This window comes from Glycine max, chromosome 6, assembly GCF_000004515.6.
Source record: "Glycine max cultivar Williams 82 chromosome 6, Glycine_max_v4.0, whole genome shotgun sequence".
Classification (NCBI taxonomy): domain Eukaryota; kingdom Viridiplantae; phylum Streptophyta; class Magnoliopsida; order Fabales; family Fabaceae; genus Glycine; species Glycine max.
The window spans coordinates 22701385-22724906 of NC_038242.2; the positions used below are offsets into that span (position 1 = coordinate 22701385).

Below are 23522 nucleotides of genomic sequence, written 5' to 3' on the forward strand. Positions count from 1 at the left end.
CGCTTCCTGGTTTCCTCACTCGACACCGCTCAATGTTTCCTTTGTCTCCTTCTTACATTTACTTGATTACATCCCCTCCGTTCATGGACCAATATGCTCAAGCTTCTTCTTCCATCCTCATCCTCTAAACTCATCTCCAGACACATTTTCTCACAACTATCACGCCCCACCACCACCATGTCCATAAATCTACGCACCCACGCCTTCGCGGGTAACCCGCTCCGATCCCCCAACCGGGTCGACCCGTTTTCGCCCGCCTCCGCGCTCGAGACCCTCACGACCCGAATCCTCGACGCCGCGCACGTGTCCTCACCGTCCGTGGATTTTAAGGTCTTGCCTTTTAGAAATGGGAGGGTGCTGGCTTCTTCGGAGAGTGGTGACACGTGGCGCCTCGGGTGGATCGCGCTGGAGGAAGTGAAGGGTCTATTGGGTGCGGATTTGAGCGCGGACTCGTTCGTTTATTTGGGGTCAGACTCGGACTCAGACTCGGTGGTGTACTGGGCGATCGACGTGTCGAGGGAGAGTGGGTTGGTGACGGAATTCAGTGGCGTGAGGTTGTGCTTCGTGGAGCTCAGGACGCTCATGGTCGCTACCGATTGGGTGGATTTGAAGACCATGGGGAACCTCGCCATCGCCGGTCATGTGAGTTGCTTTTTTCGTTTACGCAATTGAAATTTGTTGCAGATCCCACATCGACCATGGGGTCCATTGCCATGATTTGTTTTTGAGTAATGATATTTCCTAACACTGGTAATTCTCCTCTCAGTGTCCACTCGTCGCATGTGGTTAACCATGTGTATAAATCTAGATGGATTGATAATTGTATACAACCATGTTTATTCAATTTTTAACCAGATGTAAGACAAATTGTGTTAGGATATAAGGATAAGGGAAAGTTAGTTAACATTGTTAGACTATTAATAAGTTAGTTACTACACTTAGGATATTGATTAGTTTAGGGGTTAGTTAGTTAGTGGGGTTTATTAGATATAAATAGGGGAAGAAGGATAGGAGAGAGGGGATCTTATCATTTGTAGATTGAGCATTGAAAGAAGAAATTCTTTGTGAAGGGGAACCCTTGGAGGAAAGTTTTCTCTCCCATTTTCCGTTCTTTTCTTTCTATTCAGTAAAATTGTTTCTTTTCCTTCTCATTTCAATTCTTGGTTCCTAACAAACTGCCACCTTGTTTTCATCATGTAATTACAAAGTGAAAACAGAAAACAAAGTTACAAGTAAACGCCTCCTTAACTACCATTTGACATTTCAATAACTTCATAATACTATTAAAATCTTGTATGCCATATTTAACCATTAGTGAAAACTTTTGAGACAAAGTTAACCATGCGTACACGAATAAGCCATCGATTTAGTCCTTGAAGTATTAGACTCTCTCCTAAATAGTTCTTAAACTAATGCAATCATATATGTAACCCCTAAAGTATTGAATATCCATCAATTTAGTCCTTGGGTTGATATATTTTACTTATATTGAGGGACTAATTTGGAGAATTTTCCAATACTTGAAGGACTATGTAGCATGATTTCTAATACTTTAGGAAATACTTATATAATTTCATTAGTTTAACAACTATTTAGAAGAGAGGATGATACTTCAAGGATCAAATTGAAGGTTTGTTCAATGGATAAATATGTCTCACAAGTGTCGGAGGCTACTAAAATGTCTGATCTGTTTTTACTTCTGCATGATTTTCCATTTTGGAGATTTATGTAGTACAGGTGCAGTACAGAGTTGAATTAATGCACATTTGTTTTATATTTTGGTAGAAATGGTTTGCCCATATTAATCCCAATTAAAAATCTTACATAGAAAAGTGTGTTGTGGGAAATTGATTTTTGGGGTTTAAGCAGACAGGTATTCCCTCAAACATATAGAGTGTGTTTGTTTAGCCAAATTCCACTTTTTAATGCACATTCAACATCAATCCTCCTCTCAATAAATGAAATGACATTCAATGTGGTGAGACAGTGAATTGAAGACACATATAGTGCTACTGTGGGAGTCATAGTAGTCTGTTATTTTAGTTCTTGGTGAGACAATCAGTTGATCGGGTGTTAAACTTGTGGGACTTGACCTTTAGGAACTTTTCACAATGTTAAATTATATGGTTCTTTTTAAAATAATATCTTGACAAATTTCTTTTATGGATTAGTATGTGATTTTAATTTTTCTTAGCATTTTATTCGCCTCATGTTTGGCATCAAATCAAGGAAGGAGAAAATTATTTTCTACTTCCTCTTGTTCATTTTCTACATTATTTCCCCTCCCTTTGTTCTCATGTAAAGGCTTATTGTTTGACATGCTAAGCAGCCATGTTACAAATGTTATTACTGTTTACAAGCTTGTAATTGGTTATACTTTGTATTTTTTTGCTTTATTGATTTGCAATACTGATAGACAATAGGCAATTCTGCTTTTCTATTTACTGGGTTTGGCCAGGCCAGGGCACTTCTTGAATGGCATAAAATATCACGATTTTGTGGACATTGTGGAGAGAAAACAGTCCCTATGGAAGCTGGGAGACGTAAACAGTGCTCAAATGAATCATGCAAACAGAGGATATATCCACGACTTGACCCGGTTTGCCATCTTCTGTTCTAATAGTTGAGTGATCAATGGATGATCAGGTTTTGCTGAATTTTTGTAGTCACCTTAACTTATGCAGGTGGTCATTATGCTAGTAATTGATCGGGAGAATGACCGTGCCCTTTTGAGCAAACAATCGAGATTTGTACCTAGAATGTGGAGCTGCTTAGCAGGTTTTATAGAGGTGCATGCTTGACCTAATCTAAAACCACTTCATTTTTTAGTTACTTACATTGTGGTGTTGTTACCTGAAACAATGTAGCTTATTCCAGTAAGGTTGACTATATAAATAGGGGAAACTAATTTGAATTTGTGTACCTACTGTATTAGCCACTGGTCACCTTAATGACAATAACATTTCTTTTTATAAAACAACAATATTCTTTTTGATATCAAAAAAGCTCCTGTTTATATGGTCTAAACTCTGAAATTCTTAAGTTTTCTTTCATTGCTTTTAATTGGCAAGTATTGTGGGTGTGGATAGCATAAGCATCTATAACATGTATGAATGAGCTTCAATTATTGTTTTTTTTCCTTTTCGAAAGCACTTTCAAAAATATTTTTATTATTAGCTATTTTGAAAGAAAAATAAGCTAATATTAACATGCATGGATGCAATTAGGACACGTATGGGAAACAGTTTAATTAAGTGCTTATTCATTAAGATCTTATTACATTAGAGCTTATGACATAAGTTCTTAAGACAATGAATATAATTATTGGTTGTGTTTGAGGGGTATTGAAATAAGTTTGTTTTGATAAGCTTCACTTGGAAGTTATTGAACTAAGCTTATCAAAACAGATGAACTTATCAGAGGATCGACAGCTACTTGTATAAGCTTAACCAAGTATGTGTCATTTTCAGCTTGAATTACTTATATGATAAAATAAGCCCAACTGAAATATGTAGAAACTCTACCTTGCTTAGTAGGTTTTGAAAAGTCAAAATTTAAACCTTCTAGGGCCGAAAGGATATCCTATTAAAGTCAGGTTTCTATGATTTGAGAATTCATGTTATGTGTGGATAATTTTGATCCTCTATCAATATATTTAAACTTCTATTTTGTCTTCTCTTGTTGCATTTAGCCAGGAGAAAGCTTGGAGGAGGCTGTAAGAAGAGAAACGTGGGAGGAGACTGGTATTGAAGTGGGAGAAGTTGTATATCATAGCTCTCAGCCATGGCCTGGTATATCATATTCTACATAACAATTAGGCTTTTGCATTTTTATCATTTCTTCACTGTTAACATGAGATAACGTGAAGATATGTGTTTATTTTTTTTTTGCTCAGCAAAAATAATATATTATATTATAGATGAGTACCAGAGGTACTAGATAATACAAATGTAAAGCCAATTTACAGGTAGTTCAGGGCAAAACAAGATACAGTAGCTAGAATAGCCCAAACTACTCAAAAAGACCTGGAACTTATTCTATTCTCAATTTGCTGTCCTAAGAAAGACATCTTTGAGATTAGAGGACCATTGATTGAAATGTAAAGAGAAATTTTTTTCCAAACATCTGAGCCATGACCATAACATGAACACTGCATCTTCCATTAATTTCTGGTCATCAAAAACCGCATTGGAGAAAATAATGCTGTTCCTATGCTTCCAAATCGAGTAAGTGAGAGCAAACCACCACCACTGCCATCTTTTTCCCTGCAGCCCTGCAGAAGCTCCACAAATATGCTGAATAAAATGCTGATCCGGATTATAAGGGAAAACGCCCATCATATTTACCCATGACTGTGACTCCCACCATAGGGGATTAATTTTACTGCAGTGGAAGAATAAGTGGCCTGCAGTCTCTTCCACTAATCTGCAGAAAGGACACAAGTACTCTTGTAACTCAACCCGCTTCTTTTTCAGATTAACTTTAGTTGGCAATTTGTCTTGAATCAGCCTCCACGCGAAGATAGCCACTTTCAATGGGACCCTAAGCTTCCACAGCTCCTTGAACTTTCCATCCTGTCCATCTTCCACTGTGACATGATGAATTGCCTTGTATGCACTCTTAGTCAAATAACAGCCACTAGGCTCTGCTGCCCACTTCCAATGATCATTTACTTCCGGCCTGATTGTGAACCCTTCCAGCTGTTGGAGGAAAGCTACCGCCATACCTATCTCGCTATCAAACAAAAGTCTCCTCCACTTAAAATGCCACTCCCACCCACCTTCTTTCACAACACCTATTTGATGAATGAACTGATGTTGTTGAGCTGATATGGTGTACAATCTAGGATATTTCTCAGCCAAGCTTTGATCTCCTCCTATCCACCTATCCTCCCAAAACTTAAACTTGTCCCCACATCCGACCCTCCATAAAATCAACCTGTTCAGCTGGTGACCTTGATTCATACTTTGATTGACTATCTTTAGATCCCTCCACCATAATGATTCAGTGCTGACCCTCGAAGCTCCATCAAGACTCCTCCATCCTCCGTACTTCGATTCAAGGACTCTAGACCAAGTCTCCTCCTGATTCTGAAACATCTCCCATTTCCACTTTCCTAATAATGATGTGTTGAACGATATAATATCCTTGACTCCCAACCCACCTAGCTCCTTAGGCTTACAAACCTTTTCCCACTTGATCCACGGAATTTTATTTTGATCCGCTGCACCACCCCATAAGAAATTCCTTTGTAATCTGGTTAGCTTGCTAACCACCTGCCTCGGGACCCTGAAAAAAGATAAAAAGTAAATTGGAATAGATGTTAGCACGAAATTTATGAGAATCACTCTCCCCCCGAAAGACAAGTGTGTCTGTTTCCATCTCGCTAATTTTCTCTCACACTTCGTGATTAAGGGTTCCCAAGTCTGACATCTTCTAGGATTAGCACCAATAGGTATACCAAGGTATGTGAAAGGAAAAGACATCAGCCCACAGTTGAGATAACTGGATGCATCATAAGTCCACTGCTCAGACACCCCAAAGGCCCCACAACTACTCTTGGCGAAATTTATCTTTAACCCCGATGCCATCTCGAATGCTCGAAGTATTGCTTTGATTGTTCTTACATTCGCTAAAGTTGCTTCTCCCAAAAATATCGTGTCATCTGCATACTGAAGTAGACTAACCTCCACCTTCTTTGTGCCCACTAAGAATCCCTTGTAAAATCCCCCCTCAATTGCTTTGGTTATTAGGCCACTCAAACCTTCTGCAACAATGTTGAACAAAAGGGGTGATAACGGATCACCCTGTCTAAGACCTTGCTGTGGATAGAACTCCTTCGTAGGGCTTCCATTGACCAAGACTGAGATGGAAGCTGATTTTAAACATCCCTGTATCCACCGAATCCACTTCGGATCAAAACCCAATCTCCTCATCATGTAAATCAGAAAATCCCAAGACACTGAGTCATACGCCTTCTCATAGTCCACCTTGAAAACCATGCAAGGTTTTTGGCATCTTTTGGCTTCTTCAACTACCTCGTTAGCAATCACCACACTATGAAGCATGTGTCTACCTTGTATGAATGCTGATTGACGCTCACTAATATTACGAGGGGCAAAATTCTCTTCAATCTGTTAGCCAACACCTTAGCGAGGATCTTGTATGTACATCCAATGAGAGAAATAGGTCTATATTCATTCAAGCCTTGAGGGTCCGGCACCTTCGGGATTAAGGCTATGAATGAAGCGTTCAAGCCCCTCGGAAAGACTCCATTAACATAGAATTCGTCAAAGAATCTAAGAAAATCTGGTTTGATGACTTCCCAAAACTGCTTAATAAATTTGAAATTGAACCCATCTGGCCCCGGACTTGTGTCACTACCACAGCTCCAAACAGCCCTTCTTATCTCCTCTTCCTGAAAGTGCTCCACTAACATGGCATTCTGCTATGAATCAATGGTTCTGAACCTGATTCTGTTCAGAGTTGGTCTATGAAAATCTGTTTCCTGGAACCTCTGTGAAAAAAATCTCCTAACCTCCTCTTTGACTTCAGCCGGTTCCTCCTTCCAAACCCCACCAACCAGCAATCCATTTAAACTATTGGATCGCCTCCTGGAATTCATCATCAAATGAAAATACCTCGAATTACAGTCACCCTCCTTAATCCATCTGGATCTTGCCTTCTGCCGTAACAGTGACTCATGAGTTTGGGCTGCCTCCCAAACCTGCTGCTGCAATTTCTTTTTAAGTATCCGCTCATTGTCATCCAGTGGTCTATCTGCTGATTCCTCTTCTATTTTGTTTAATTCTTCCTCTAACCTCTTGAAGCGGCTGAAAGTGTCTCCAAAATGATCTTTATTCCACTCCTTTATCTTCTGTTTGAGAGCTTTAAGTTTGTTTTTCAAAACATAACCCCCCCATCCACTCTGATTGTTGGATGACCAGTTTTCGGACACCAGCTTCTTGAAGGATACCTCAGATAATCAACAGTCCAATAATCTGAAAGGTTTTGGACCCCAATCATTGGTTTTGGATCTAAACAATATGGGACAATGATCCGAGAAATTTCTGGCTAGCGGTGTTTGGATTGATCCAGGCCATTTGGAAAACCATTCTGGGGAAACGAAGGCTCTATCCAGCTTGCTTTTCGCTGTCCCGTTCGGTCTGAACCATGTAAATCTCTTTCCCACCCATGGCGCTTCTTCTAATTCTAGCTCCTCAATCCAGCTATTAAAATCCCTTATGCTTCCATCCACCAGCCCCCTATGCGAAGACCCCACTCTTTCTCCATTTGTCCTGATGTTGTTAAAGTCTCCTATAATACACCAGTATCCATTTGGATTCTGGTTTTTCAGCTGAGAGACTTTATCCCATAACACCCTCTTGTCTTGCAGGTTACAAGGGGAGTAGATATTCACAACATGCACTGCTATGGATTCTTGGCCCCACTTTCCTGACAGTAGTATGAAGCCTGTTCCAACTGAGTTACTCTCCACCTTAAGAGAATTTTGATTCCAAATACAGAGGATACCACCAGCTGTATTTACTGATGGTACATCCTCCCAACAGAAATCAACATTTCCCCAAAGTGCCCTGCACATACTCTTATCAACGCTTTCCTTTTTTGTTTCTTGAAGACATAAAAGGTCAATATGATGCTCCTTTACCATTCTTCTGATTGCTTGCCATTTAACCCCCCTCCCCAGCCCCCTTACATTATAAGAAATGATATTCATAGAGACTTTCCCCTTCCTCCCAAGCTAGCTGCCTCTTTTCCGTCTCTATCTTCCATTTCTTTCAATTGTTGCCTATAATCTCTTTGAGAAGCATCTGTTGTCAATCCCAAGTCGTTAATCATTCTCCATAAGCTTTCTTCTGGAGGGTCCAATTTTTGCTCCTGAATCTGGTTTTGCTGCCTATTTTGAGCTGATGATAATTCTGATTGTATATGGGGGTTGGCTGATCCATGTCCCTCATTATCCTGCTGGGAAGGTCCACTCTGAACATGCTCTAGGCTTAGAGCAATTTGGTTCGAGTCAGCCTCACCTATATGGGCTTCAGCTCTCTTCATTTTGCCTTTACGGGAATACATAAGCAGAGGGGTTAAAAGAGGTGTTGTTTTTAAAACTGGGCCTTTTTTGGGGATAGAACATATTTTAGGGGGGGTGTTAATAGTCTGGCCCGAATCCAGCAGGCCCATCTTCTCCTTTTCACGTGTCTTTGGTGAGAAACATCTTAGAAAATCTTATAGACTATTTGTGCCATCGAAATATTATTTATATCATTCAGGGCGTGACTTTTTTTATGACTTCTCTTATCATTTATACTTTATAAAGTATGGTCATATCCAAATTACTTCATTATTGCTAGTCTTTTAGAGTCGGTTTTGATAAATTTCTGAAGTAGCACTTATAGAAAAAGAAAATAAATGGATCAAGAGGCTAAAAGAAATCTAACTTGATGCATAAGTTAAAATCAACTTGTACCACAACTTTTTTAGAAATTCGTTCAATTAATTTCTCAGCAAATACTTATAAACTCAAGAAAACTCAACTTTGTTTCTGTAGAAAATTCTTAATAGTATATTCTTATAATAGAAAAGATCCTGTTAGCTAGAAGTTAATTCAAACTGTGCCTAGTTCTATTTCTTTGTTTTGCTTTATTACACGAAGCTAATGGAGGATGCGAATATTTTCTCCAAATTTTCATGTTACTTTGGGATCTGTTTTTGCAGGTACTCTATTTCTTCCTTTATCATAATATAACATGCAAATTAATCACTTGTAGTAATGTGGTGGTTTGATTATGTTCAAAGTAACTTAAATCAGAGATAATGTTTAGAACATGTTAAGTGTATGTGAAAACCGTAATTCTTTTCATATACAGAAAGCTTTCAAAAGAAGTTAGTTTTGATTATGCTCAAACTTCAAAGTAACTTAAATCTGAGTAATGTCTAGAATATGTTAAATGTATGTGAAAACCGTAATTGTTTTCATATATGCAGAGAGCTTTCAAAAGCAGTTAAGTATGAGTTAAGATAATCTAATGTGCTTAACTAACATATTTATGTGTTTTCTTTTCTCATAAAAAATTATAAATTTATATATATTTTTTCCATCTTTTGTATGTTAACATTTTTGTTTCTATTGACTTTGTTTCTAGTTGGACCGAATAGCATGCCATGTCAGCTGATGGTGGGGTTCTTTGCATATGCGAAATCCCTTGAAATAAATGTGGACAAAGAAGAGTTGGAAGGTATATCCATCATTTAATTGCATTGACCTATTACTCATTGAGTCATTTCAAATCCGATGCAACTTTTTATTCCTTGATTTATGGTCTGGCTGAAAATTGAGCCTCACATTTGCTTAGATGGCCACAATATGCAAGCATTTTTCCTTTAACAGTTGTGATGCAAGTGATTTGTTTTTCTCGTGGTGTTAGCTTCAATAATATGAATGACATGTATCAACTTATTCAGAAATCATAAGAAAATTGTGTGGTGTGGTAAACCAGAAACTATAGAAGTCTTGCTTGACTACAATCATTGTTGGGAGCTTTTTTTGTTTGTGGAGACAATGGGAAAATGATTGGGGAGGATGGTAAATAGTGGATATAGGGCGGATATAGATGAAGATTGTTAAATCTTAAGTTTTGTTCCCCTTCACTTTTATCGGCACTTTTTTTATGGCAATATGTAAATTACAACTTTACAAATCTACAATGGAATAACTTCTGTAGCATTCACTTTCTCGTCACTTTGCACTGTTCCATTTCTTAAGGTTTTGTTATTGGATCTGTGACACCAAATGATATGTTGCAACTTTTTGATCTAGATGCTCAGTGGCACAGTAGAGAATATGTAAGAAAGGCTCTGACATTTGCTGAATACAAGAAAGCCCAACAAACTGCGGTAGCGAAGGTAGAACAAATGTGTAAGGGAGTAGAAAAGGCTCACAGCTTGTCTACCGATTTCAATGTGGAAAGTGGTGAACTTGCTCCAATGTTTGTTCCTGGACCCTTTGCAATAGCTCATCACCTTATTTCCTCCTGGGCATTCCCAGATCAAAATGTAAATGGCAGTGAATGTCATTCAAAACAGGCTAGTGGTTCTATGTCAAATTTGTAGGAGTGCAAATTATTTTTTTAAAGGCACCTTTGATTTTACATTGTTTTCCATACTAAACTGATGTGAGATATAATCAATCACCATAAGACTGACTGCATTATGTTGCATTTTCTTTGTTGGGCGTAGAAACATAAATTGGGCAGTTGAATTGTTTAGGGTTTTTTTATGTGTAAGAATTAAATAAGATATCAAGAGATTTATAACATTTACATATCTGGTTCAATCAACTGAGTTAAACCCCCTGGTTGAACTGGTTGAATTATTGAGGTTTGACATCAAGTATGAATCTTAAGGACCCATGAAAGGTTGAATTTTATCTCACTCTGTTGAGGAAAAAGATTTAGATTTTTCACCAACCATGTACTTAATGCCTCGATTTGGTTAACATTGGTGGTGTTAAGTGTCTGCACGAGGACACAAGTATTTCTGTATCACTTAAATCTTCAAAAAATGTCTTATCAGATTTAACCGAATTATGGACTTCTTTAGCATCAATATAAGATGTTTATAATATATTTGATATTCATACATGTTATTCTTTTTTTTTTTTTTAAGTCTACATGATACTTCCTCCATCTCCAAATTTAAGACTCCTTTTCAACAATGTTTATTTTTTTTTATAAAACTCTTTTCAAGTTGTTTTTTACTCAAATATCCTTAGTTACTTTACAATAAATTTTATGTATTAAAAAGATAATAAATACATTATATCTCTTATATTGATTGAATCATACATTAATTAATTAGGTGAAAAAAGAAAAGTCATATGAGTTCCAATAATGTGAGTATTGTCCTCCCTCCCCTTCATTCCTGGTCAGTTTCCGTTTAGAACAATCATGCAAGATGGAATCATTATTATACAAGTCTAATGGTTCGTGTGCATGAAAATATAAAACTATTTCTTAAAAAATGAATATATATATATATATATATATATATATATATATATATATATATATATATATATATATATATATACACACACACTATTGAAGCAATGAAAAAAAGCAAACTTTTCATTTGTAATCAAAATTTATTTATTTTTAATTGATATTATATATTATTTTCATATTTTTTAAATTAGAAATTTTAAATATTATACTTTAATGTTTTTTATTTGTTTTGGCAATATTTAAATAATTTTATGTACATTAATTTTAAATAAAAAAAGTTTTTTAAGTGTCTAATCAAGAATTAAATGATACATTTACAAAATGAGAAAGATTCTTCCTAATGAGAAGCTCTCTCCATGTAAGAAGTATCACTAAGATTTCCTTTCTAAACCTTGACTTAATTTGTTTGTTTCATCTTCCTCTTCACCTCTACTTTCTATCTCACTCATCCATGAGTACAAAAAAACCAACCCTTGATGATCTGAACCTTGATGATGATGACCGTAGATGTTAAATCCCTACTGATGCGATTACCACTATGGGTTTCGATGGAGCCTTATGCTTGGTGGGAAGGTTCCTAACTTATAGGGCAGTTTGATCATATATCATGAAGGAACGTATGTCATGAATAGCGTATGTCATGAATCTGGAGGCCATTGCAAGGGATATCTATCAATGAAATCAACTCAGAAAAGTTTCTCTTCCAGTTTTTCCACCATGTAGACATACAAAAAGTTTTGACAAACAAGTCCTTATTCTCAGTATCATCAAGGAGGGTGAGAATCTAGTAGCAATCCCTTTGTTTAATATTTTGTTCTAGATACAATTTCATGGTTTATCAATGGGTTTCATGTCTCGTGGTATGGGACAAAACATTGGGAACCATTTGGGAAAGTTTCTAGAATAAGATGAAAAAAATAGCTCTAGCTATTGGAGGCCATACATGCGTGTTAGAGTGCTACTGGATGTTAGAAATCCACTCAAGAAGTTCACAAGAATCAAGAAACCTGGAGAAGACTCAGTGAAAATCGATATGAAAGGTTGGGATCAATTTGTTACTTTTTGCGTGGATTAATGGGACATCCTTGTAAAGTTTCAAGTCAAAAGATAAGGTGCATGCACATTGAGAACTGAATTTTTATCACTAAGGTTTAGGTAGCTTAAATGCAAAGTGGAATATTGCATTTTACTAGATGAACCTTAGTTGAACGGATGCATTGGAAGTTGTTTTTGTTTCAACTTTCAAGAGAGCTTATTTATTCTAGTTGGTGGCAATCTTCACTATAAATAGAGAAGAGAATTAGTGGCGAAAACAACACATGTAAAGAGAGTGTGTGAGAAAAGAGATTGTGAAACAAAGTCACTTTGTTGAGAGAAAAGTGTCTTTGTGTGAGAGTGTTATCATTTCTTGTAACCATTGAGTGGGGTACTCGGGTTTGTAGAGTGATACACTATTTGGGGTGGGTTACAATCTTGTAATCATTCTTGCGATAGTGAAATATTGTTTGAGACGATTTCGTGGACGTAGGCAAAAATTGTTGAACAACGTTAAATTCTTGTGTTTGTTATTATTTTTCCTATCGTATAATCTTTGTTGTATTTTCATGATCTTTGTGGGTGTGGATAATTTTATTTGAGGGAGTGTTGATTACCCAACAGTGGTATCAGAGCGTTGATTTCCCAATAATCCTAATGATGGATGCAGAAAATTGCTCACCTTTACCAATGACGATGGAGTTAGAAAATAGGGCCTATAAATTAGAGTTGAACCCAAAAACTCAATGTCAATAATGGCTTCCAAATACCTCCGACGAGCTTTAACTACTAGAAGAGCATTTCTGACGAGGGAGGACACAACAATAAAAGCAATAAATGCACAAGAGACATCGCATTGAATGAGGATTATGACAATGATCGAAAACATGTAGAATTAATGATTGTAGTATTTCAAAACCCATAATTAGCCAATCATTGCAGCAATCATCTCCATCAATTGCTCATCAACACGATGCAATGAATGTAGACATTGAAACTGATCCAGACATCATCGTTGGAGATAAAAACGGCTTTGGAGAGAATGACCACGCGCAAAAACAAAAAAATGCAACCATAATCCTAATCCTAATCCTATGCACAACATCCACGCACTCCCTAACATTCCTATTACCTCACTAAACCTAAACACCACACCCAAACAGCTAGTAAATCCCACACCCACTCTTCCCTTAAACGATATTAACATGTTGTACCCAAACACACCCAACCCTATCCCAAACACAAACCCAAACAACCACCTTATCCCTAACCCATCTCAAACTCTCCCAACCTTATCTCTAACCACCTCCAAGCTGTCTCATACCCTCCTAATCTCATCCATATCCACTCTTTCTCCAAACCAAAAAGAAATTATCTTTCTTTTTTATTGGTGGACCCTGGCAAAGATGCCTCCCAGGGACAATGAGTATCCTCAGTTGGAATTTTTGGAACCTAGATAACCTAAGTGCAATTCCCATTCTCCACCCAAGCTCATCGCTTGGACATGATCTTCCTTTGTGAAACTTTAGTAAACATTTGCCACATTAAAGAAATAAAGAACCTTCTAGGCTTTGAATCTTTTCTTGTTGTTGATGCAAATAGCAGGAGCAAAGGCCTAGCATTTCTGTGGAAACATCCTTTTGACTATACCCTTCTCAACTACTCCTCAAACTTCATAAATGTCGAGGTACTTAAGCATGGCAGAGGCTTGGCATTTCTATGGAAACATCCTTTCGACTATACCCTTCTCAAATACTCCTCAAACTTCATAAATGTCCAGGTACTTAATCATGGATCCCAGCCTTGGTGTCTAATAGGGTTCTATGGATTTCCTAAAAGACAAAAAAGAAGGGAATCGTAGAACCTAATCTGTAATCTCTCTCATTCTTCCAACCTCCCTTGGTGTATTCTAGGATATTTCAATGATTTTCTTTCCCCAGATGAAAAATATGGCAGTCGTGATCACCCAAATTGGCTCATCTTGGGGTTTGGTGAAACAATCATCGATAGTGGACTCCATGATCTTCTTATGGAAGGTTATAAGTTCACCTACTCCAAAAGTAAAGGAAAACACAATGCCATAGAAGAAAATCTTGATAGAGCCTTATCTACGGTGGATTGGCTTGATCTGATCCCAGATTTGAAGTAAAGAAATATCAGTGCCTCTAAATAAGACCATTCTCCCTTTCGAAAAGTCTTTTCGCTTTGAGAACTTGTGGCTTATGGAGCCATCACTTGATCTTATTGTTGAAGACGGTTGGGATAACAGTGTCAATAGTGATCTTATTTCAAAACTTGAAACTTGCTTATCATATATTCATTCCTAGGGCAAGCAGGTAAAAGTCACAAATTGATCACTATAGAAAGGAGATGGAAACCCTTGATGTGTCATTATTTTCTCCTATTTCTTAACCTTTTTGTCACCAATTTAATTACTGATTTACTCTAATTGTTAAATTTATTATTCAGTTTTATCAATTGGGCCCACTTGACTAATTTGGTGTTTTAATTCAATTTCAAGATAATTATAAGCAATTGGACTGAGCCAGATTGGACTGGAAGAGAGAAGACAATTTTATTAGATTTCGTCTAATTTTATTTTATTGCGTTAAGTTTTTATTTAGTATTTTTATTTCGTTTTAGGCCAAAATAATGTAATCAGGCCCAGTGACTTTGAGTGACTCTTATAAATAACATAGCCTTGGGATTCGTGCAGGCTATTCTATTGTTAAGAAGTTTTAGGGTTTTACGTTTTGAGCTTGGTATTACTGTTCACGTGAATGCATTTTTCCATTTTCTGCTTCTAATTGCAATTTTGTTTCTGTTCCTTCTTCTGCCTTTAGTGTCATTTTCATTTTCTGCCTTTAGCTTCATTTTCATTTTCTACCTTTAGCTTCATTTATGTTTTCTGCTTTTGTTGAACTTATGGAAGGCTAAATTTCTAGTATTGTTTCCCTCTGAGGATGAAGCGTAACTCTCTTTGAGGTTTTGTTTTTAATGTTGCTTTCCTATTGGTTTTCCCTTCACCAATTAACCCACATGCGTTCTGTTAATCTGTGCACGCTTCGTGTTCGATTAATTGCCTCTGTGCTTAAATTACGTTCGTGCTTAATGAACAAGGGGTTAATTGGTGTATGTGTTGCTTAATCACATATTGACAAACATAAATTGATTTTTGCTTAGTAGATTAAATTAGGGTTGGATTAAGTGGTTAACTGACAGGGGTGAAATCCTCATAACCAAGGATAAGAGAATGACTTCTGAATCAGAGGAAACAACACGTTTTTAATACTATTAATTTCGTATTCCAATCTGCTTGTTCTCAAATTTACTAAACAAACACACACCCCCAATTGTTACTGTTATAACGAAGCATATTATGAACATTTGGTTAGTCATTGCTCGTTGGAAAACGACCTAGGATCACTTCCTAGTTACTGCATTCTAATGTTTATTTGATTCGGGTACGGCCTCGATCAACCCTTCATGAAGCCTTTGACAAGGAAGGAGCAAAATGTTATGCTACTGCAAGAGCCAAGATGAATAACTTGATTGCACAAGAAGAAGCTTATTGGAAGCAAAAAGCAAAAGTCTATTGACTCAAATATGAGAACATCAACTCAAAGTTCTTCCATTAATATGCCACAACAAGAAAAAAGATAAACACTATCTCCTCTCTCACTCGAGATGATGGTATGATGTTGAAATCACATAATGATATTTGTACTAAAGCAAAATCCTACTTTGAAAATCTATATTGTGATGGAAACAACAAGATTGATGAAATAATAAATCATATTCTCTTCCACTTGTCATCTGATGATAATTCTTTCTTACTTGCTCCTTTTTCCATTGAAGAATTTAAAATTTCTCTTTTCCAAATGTACTCCAATAAATCCCCTAGTCCAAATGGCTTAAACCTTGCATTTTTTTAAAATTAAAACCTTTTTGGCCCTAACATTTTTACAGCAACCTTCTACTGCCTGGAAAATGAATCCTTCCCACCTCAAATAAACCATACATCCTTTGTCCTTATCCCCAAAATCCTTAACCCTTCAACCATTGAAGATTTTCGTCCTATATCTGATGGAAGCTTGTTTGAGAAGCTTATATGGAGGCTGGATCTTTGAGCTTCAATAAGGTCCTTCAATGATGATTTTCAGCCATGGAATTGCAACAAAAGATAAAGAAGAAGAGGTGAAAGGAAGCGCCATCCACTAGAGAATAAGCCATGGACGGAGAAACTTTACCACCAAGAGAGTGCCTTGGATAATGAGCTTAGAGAGGAAGCTTCAATGGAGGAAGAGAATGACATGGAAATTGAAGGAGAATAGAGAGAGAAGCTAAACTTTGAAGTGTGTCTCACAAGTTTCTCATTCATCAAAGTTGTGACAAGTTTTATACATGTTTCTATTTATAGCCTAGGTCACTAACTAAATGAAATTCACTTTTCATTTCATGTGAATCTAAAAGGAATATTCCAAGAATATGCCAAATGCATCTTAGCATATTCCCTTTAGATGCCACAAGCATGGAAGGTGTGACTCTAGCACATGGGAAGCTTCCTTGGGAAGCAAGGAAGAAAGCTTCCTTGAGAAGCTAGGAGGGGGGGGGGGGGGGGGGGGACATGCACTTCTTCCTAGGGAAGGAAGGAAGACAAGTTGGGCTTGGCCCAAGAGGAAGAAAGGATGGCTGAAATTCATCTGGCTTGGGGAGGCCCAAGTCCAGATGAATCTTAGCTACTCACACCTCTCCAATAGCTAAGCTCACTCTCATGCCAAAATGGGCTTGGCTTCTAGGGTAGGGAGGTGGTTGAAATTCATCTGGCTTGGGGAGGCCCAAGCCTTGATGAATCTTAGCTACACACACCCCTCCAATAGCTAAGCTCACCCTCATGTCAAAATACATGAAAATACAAAAAAAGTCTCTACTACAAAGACTAGTCAAAATGCCCTCAAATACAAGGCTAAAGCCCTATACTACTAAGATACCCTTAACTTGTAGGGTAGGGTATCCTTAATTTGTAGGGTACCCTACAAACCTAAAATGGTTAAAATACAAGGCCCAAAAGAAGAAAAACCTATTATAATGTTTATAAAGAAAAGTGGACCCAACCTTGGCCCATGGGCTCAAAAATCTACCCTGAGGTTCATAAGAACCCTATGGCCTTCTTCAGCAGCTTTAGCCCAATCCTCTTTGAACCTCTTGCTCATGGCTCTGGTGACTGGTCCCTTCCTATGGAGGATTGCATCAATATCCCTATGCAATTTCCTTTAAAAAATAATTTTCAAAACTCTAGCCAATCATCTCAAACCTGTGTTCCACGAATGCATTTCCCATGAGCAATCTACCTTTGTAGAGGGACGATCTATTCTTGACAATGTCCTTATGGCTTTTGAAGTAGTCCATCACACGAAATGCAAAACTAGAGAAAAAATTGGTGAAGTGGCCCTCAAGATTGACATTAGCAAGGCTTTTGATAGGGTTCCATGGAATTTTTTATTCAAATTAGTGGAAAAATGGGCTTTAATGAAAAATGGATTTGTTGGATGAAGATATGATTTGAAACTGTTCAATATTCAGTCAGGATTAATGGGGAATCTTTTGGTCAAATCTCACCAGGGAGAGGACTTAAGACAAGGTGACCCATTGTCACCCTATCTTTTTTATTTTATGCACAGAGGGACTTTCTTCAATTTTGAAACACTATGAGAGAATAGGAGAGCTTCATGGAATAAAATTGTGTAGAGGGGCTCTTACCATCTCACGCCTTCTTTTTGCTGACGATTGTTTTCTATTTTGTAGGGCAACAAAAAAAGAAACATCCACTCTAATCAATATTCCTAACATCTATGGAATAGCTTTTGGACAATTGACAAATTTCCAGAAATTTGAGGTATTTTTCAGTTCCTACACTAAAATAGATGTAAGACATAAAATTATGTCTTTAAGACAAAACATATCTAAAGCAAATCTAATTGAAATTGGAAAATATCTTGAACTACCCTCTATAATTGGAAGGAAGAATTTTATTTTTTTTAGTTTTTTGAAGGACAAACTCTGGAAACGCATCAACCACTAGTCAAGTAAGCACTTACCTAAGGCAGGAAAAGAAAATGTTCTCAAATCTTGTGCACAAGCCATTCCATCATACCGCATGAGTGTTTATCTTCTACTATCAACTGTAGAGGACAAACTTCAAAAGATGATGAACTTATTCTGGTGGGGCTCAAGAGCAATACAACAACAAGGAATCAACTGGCTCAACTAGAAAAAATTAACCATGAAAAAGTAATTTGGTGGTATGGGATTCAAACATCTACATGGCTTCAATATTTCCATGCTAGGGAAGCAAGGCTAGAAATTTACCAATAATTCTGATGGTACAGTTACAAAGATATTCAAAGCTAAATATTCACTACTAGAAAAATAGCTTTCTATGACGCACATTTGATGACGGTTACCATACAATCGTCTTAATATGTCAAGCGGTGATGATTTTGTAAATACCAGGTTTTTCAACAAAGACGATTTTACCTAAACTGTCTTCGTACCACTTAATGCTTTAGTTTTATGATGCACATTCTAAGATAGTTATAAGGAACCATCTTAGAATGTGACACAGTGACAATTTTTTAATTAGAGGGACTGCAAACCATGACGTTTTTCGTTAAACCATCGTCATTTTCAGTCCCTCTAATTACAAAATTGCCACAACACACAAGACTTGTGCCTTCCCTCACCTGGTAGCGTGTCTCCCTCACCTCACCTCGTAGCTAGTCTTCCTCACCTGTGGTGTCGTCTGTCATGCCCTCCCTAACGTCACCTAACCTAATGTTACCTCACCTAAGCTCACCTCTGTGCTTTGTTCCGTCAATCCGAGTCAGGTGGTGTATTGAGCTGTCTCCTGCCTATCGCTTTGGCATTGTGTGTGACCATCGTCATACGGGTAATTATCCCTTTCGATGCCCTTTTGGTCTTCATGCCCTTTTTGAACCTTAGACCCCAATTTCCCTTTTGATGACATTTTCAAGTTTTATTGAGTCTAAAGTGTTCAAGTAACATTATTCTAAATTATGAATAAGGGGTTGTATTTTAGTTCCCGTATAAACATTAGTGTACCTAGCATTGGTGTATAGCTTCTCGAATAGTAAGAACAAAACAAGAAGGAGGCAGGAGTGTCACAACTGACCCTTCAGTGGGGGCTCGAAAAGGCCTTTCGCATGGGCCTAGGGTGTGCTTTCCATTGAAGGAAAACGCGTGGAGTCACCACCAACATTTATTCGAAGAAAACGTCGGAAAAACCAAAATGGAAAAGGTTGAGGGTCTGTGTGTTTTGAAAATGAGGGTTCGGGAGTTGTTTGCGCACGGGGAAGGTATTAACACCCCACGCGTTCGTCACAAGGGACGACAACCTCTAATTGAGTGTGCAAGACATGACTTCAAAATTATGTATTTTTCCTTTTTTTATGTTTTTTATCTTTTTGGGGTCGACAAGGGTGTTGCCCTTGCTTCTACGTATCCTCCGGTTCTTTAAGAACTGAAGGTTTGTTTTTACATTGATATTATCTTTTTTGAAAGATTGATTTTAATTGTGGACAAAAGTCATTTAAGGCGTTGGACCTTTTAAACAATCTTTTGATTTTTGAAAAGAGGAGAAAGAGTCGTTAAAGCGTTGGACCTTGAAACGATTTTCTCAAGTTTGAAAGGCAGAGAATTGTTAAGGCGTTGGACCTTGAAATGACCTCTTGATCTTTTGAAAGGGGAGAATCGTTTAAGGCATTGGACCTTGAAATGAACGATCTCTTGATTTTTTTGATGAAATGAAGAAGTTTATGAGTTGGTTTTATTTGGTTTTGGCTAACTAATCTTCAATCCCTTTTTTAAGATAACTTGTGGCGTTAATGACCGGTTAAAACTTATTTTACATTGATGAAAAGAGTTTACGACACAAATGATCAATCAAAACTTATTTAAACAGTGATTAAGTGAGATTACAACACAAACGATCGGTTGAAATTTATTTAAACAGTTATTAAGTGAGATTTCAACGCAAACGATCGGTTGAATTTTATTTTAATGATGATTAAATGAGATTATGGTATGAACGATCGGTCAAAACTCGCTTTAAACAAAGAAAAAGATCACTGATGATCGAAGAAGGAGATGAAGATGCACAAACAATAAAGGGGACCCCTAAGGGTCCATAAATCAAATTCAAATCCTTAAAGCAAGTACTAACCGGATGAAGAATGAAGAATGGATGAAGAATGAAGAACGGATGAAGAACGAACGACAAACGGTGTAGGAATCAATCACGGATGTGATTCGGAAGCGTTTCGGCCTTGTTTTCTCTTCTTTCTTCTTCTTTATGGACCTCTGGACTTCAAGGAACTTCTGGGACCCTTTTCCTTCAGCCTCTCACCCAGGCGAGCTGGTTACTTCACCTTTAAGTTTTCTAATGGGCCCAGGGGCTAGAAAATGTCCCCAAAATGATCATTTTGCCCTTCTTTTGAATATTTTGCACATTTCCTTTCGAAACATCGCAAAACCCTTCGGAATGCGTGACAATTGGTGTTAAGTAGCTCAATTCGGCTGGAAAGAATCCAAATGTTTGCAAATGATCGTCCCCAGATGAAATTAGGGTATGACAAGGAGTAATTAATTTGACAAAAAAAAAGTCATACCAACATGAAACTCAACATAAATGTGTTGGATTTTGTTAAAGATATGAGGAAGTTTTGTCATACTCAACATTAAACTCAATTGTTGAAGAAGTTTTGTCATTTTACATGGCCAACTCCTTCAGTGACATTTATATTGTTTGTTACATCTTAGTGTCTATATTTGCATATGTACATCATACATCATCATGTAGAGGTAGGAACATTGTTTCTAAATTTAGAAACTTCTTCAGTGCATAAAACTCTTTATTTTAATCGATTACCAGGTTAGTCGTAATCGATTACACGTGTTAGTAGCTTGCAGAGAGATTGTAGTCTTCGATTTAATCGATTATCAGGTGATCGTAATCGATTACTTCATTCTTGAAAGTGTTCGCAGAAGTGGTCAAGAACACTTTAATTGATTACATCAAGAATATAATCAATTAAATTGTTCTTGAAAGCTTTCCAGGTTTGGGAAGAACACTTTAATCGATTGAAATGATAATATAATCTATTGCTTCTTTAAAATAATCAATTACATTGGCCATTTAATTGATTACATACAGTTATAACTATTTTCTCTATAAATAACCACCTTGTGTTCACACTTTTAAGAGAGAAGAAAAAATGCTTAGAATAAGTGTGTGACTCATAACTTCTAGACTTCGTTTTTTTGAAGCTCTCGTGGTAAAAAGTGAGTTGTTAATTTCTTGTGAGATAAAGAAGAGACTCGTTCATTCAAGCAAAGGTCATTGCATGTGATTGATCAGGTTGTATCTCTCCTTGACTCAGTTTTTCATGTTTTACATGTTGTTAGCATATGCATGAATTTCTAAAGGCATGCTAGAATAGGTTTTTCTAGTTTGGGCTAAGGGTATGTTTCTCTTAGGCTCTTATTCACAAAGGACCCTAGGGTTGGGTACCTTAGTATCTTTTTCTAGGATAGGAACTGAGATTGATTGTGATTGCTTGTAATAATTCTATATGCATAGTGAAAATCTAATTCATATTGGATTAGATAACTGGAGTAGTTTCTCTAGAGATAGAGAGTGAACCAGTATAAAAATTGGTGTACATCTTCTCTTGATCTTATCTTTCTTTCTCATTGTATTCTTGATCAATTAGCTGAAGTTTAAAGAGAATATCTTTTTGAAAAAGAACTTTAACAAAAGAGTTTTGTGTTAAGGGTGATTGATTAAATATTGGTTTTAATAAAAGCTTGTGATATGATCCTTGAAAAAGAAGTTTTTCAAAACTCTTTTTTTTTAAGTTTGAATTGATTTAGAAACCAATTCACCATTCCTCTTGGTTTGTGAGTTTCATAATCTTTTTTCAATTGGTATCAGAGCCACATCTTGAAAGTTGTTCAAGATCACAGTTTTTCTAAAATGGGCTCTAAACCAATCACTTTCAAAGAGGGTGTCTCTCTCAATCGACCTTATTTTTTTGAAGGAGAACATTTTTCGTTTTGGGCAAAAAGAATGGAAATCTATATTTAGTCAATTGATCTAGATGCATGGAATGTTATTGTTAAAGGATCATTTATACCAACTAAAGAATGAGATGAGATGAAAGGGGATGAGAAAAGAAAAGTGCAAGATGATCAAAAAGCTAAAAACATTTTAACTTCTGGTTTATCTTCTGATGAAATTTTTAGTACTACAAGGCACAAAAGTGAAAAGGAACTATGGAAAATGCTTGAAGTCACTCATGAAGGCATTGCAGATGTAAGAAGAACAAGAAATCATATTCTTGTATCTGAATATGAAGCTTTCCGAATAAAGAATGGAGAAACCATTTCAGAACTTCAAACAAGATTCACCCATATTGTGAATCACCTTCTTGGTCTTGGAAAAATGTTTGAAGATGATGAGCTAAGCACCAAAATCCTCAACTTTCTTACAAGAACTTGTGAATCAAAGGTCACAACGATCAAGGAATCTAAGGACTTAGCATCATTGTCAATGGAAGCTCTCTTCGGATAATTGCTTGCATATGAACATGAGTTATTCAACAATCTCATGTAGAAGAAATAGAAAAGAAAAGAAAAGGTATTGCACTCAAAGTTAGTTCTTCAAAGGAAGATTGCAAAGAAAGCTCTAATGATGATGAAGATGCAAAGAATTTAAGCTTGATGGTGAAGTTTGGAAAAATTCTCAAAAGATCCAAAGACAAAAAATTCTTTAAACCTTCAAAGAAGATAGAAAGCAACAATAATACCTTCACATGCTTCGAATGTGGGAAGCAAGGTCACAACAAATCTGAATGTCCTGTCTACCTTAAAAAATAACTTGCTGAAAAGAAAGGAAAGAAGGATAAAAAAAAACATAAAAAGGTCTGCATAGCTTGGGAAGACAAGGCATCCATATCCTCAGACTCTTCTAGTGAAGAAGAAGTTGCAAATGTGTGCTTGATGACAGATTCAATGGATGACTCCTCAACCATTGAAGAAACTAAGGTAAATTCTGAATTTGAAGAAGTTTTGGAAGCATTTAATGAAATCCATGAAGAAGCACAAAGACTTGTTGTTTCGAGTAATAAGTTGAGAAGCAATCTAAAATTGCATATCACTAAATTGGCTTCAACAAAAAGTGAGTTGGATAAATTGAGACAAGAAAATGAAAAACTTGTTTCAAACTATAAAGCCACTAGTTGTGCTTGTGCTTCTACTTCTATTAATATGAATGATTACAAATCTTTGCAAATTGAGTTTGAAAAGTTTAAAAAGGATAACTTTGAAGAACGTATGAAGTTGCAAACAGAGTTTTCCTATCTTAAAGATATTTTTAGAAAAATG

General features: G+C 36.7%; 1 protein-coding gene across 1 annotated transcript; it reads left to right on the forward strand.

Moving 5' to 3' along the window:
* Positions 1-10238, forward strand: LOC100780473 (nudix hydrolase 19, chloroplastic). The gene is made up of 6 exons (XM_003525845.5): positions 1-642; positions 2459-2599; positions 2685-2789; positions 3692-3791; positions 9165-9257; positions 9839-10238. Exons 1-6 carry the CDS (start codon positions 94-96, stop codon positions 10129-10131), a joined length of 1281 nt encoding a protein of 426 aa, XP_003525893.1. The 5' UTR covers positions 1-93; the 3' UTR covers positions 10132-10238.
* The last annotated feature ends 13284 nt before the right edge of the window (positions 10239-23522 follow it).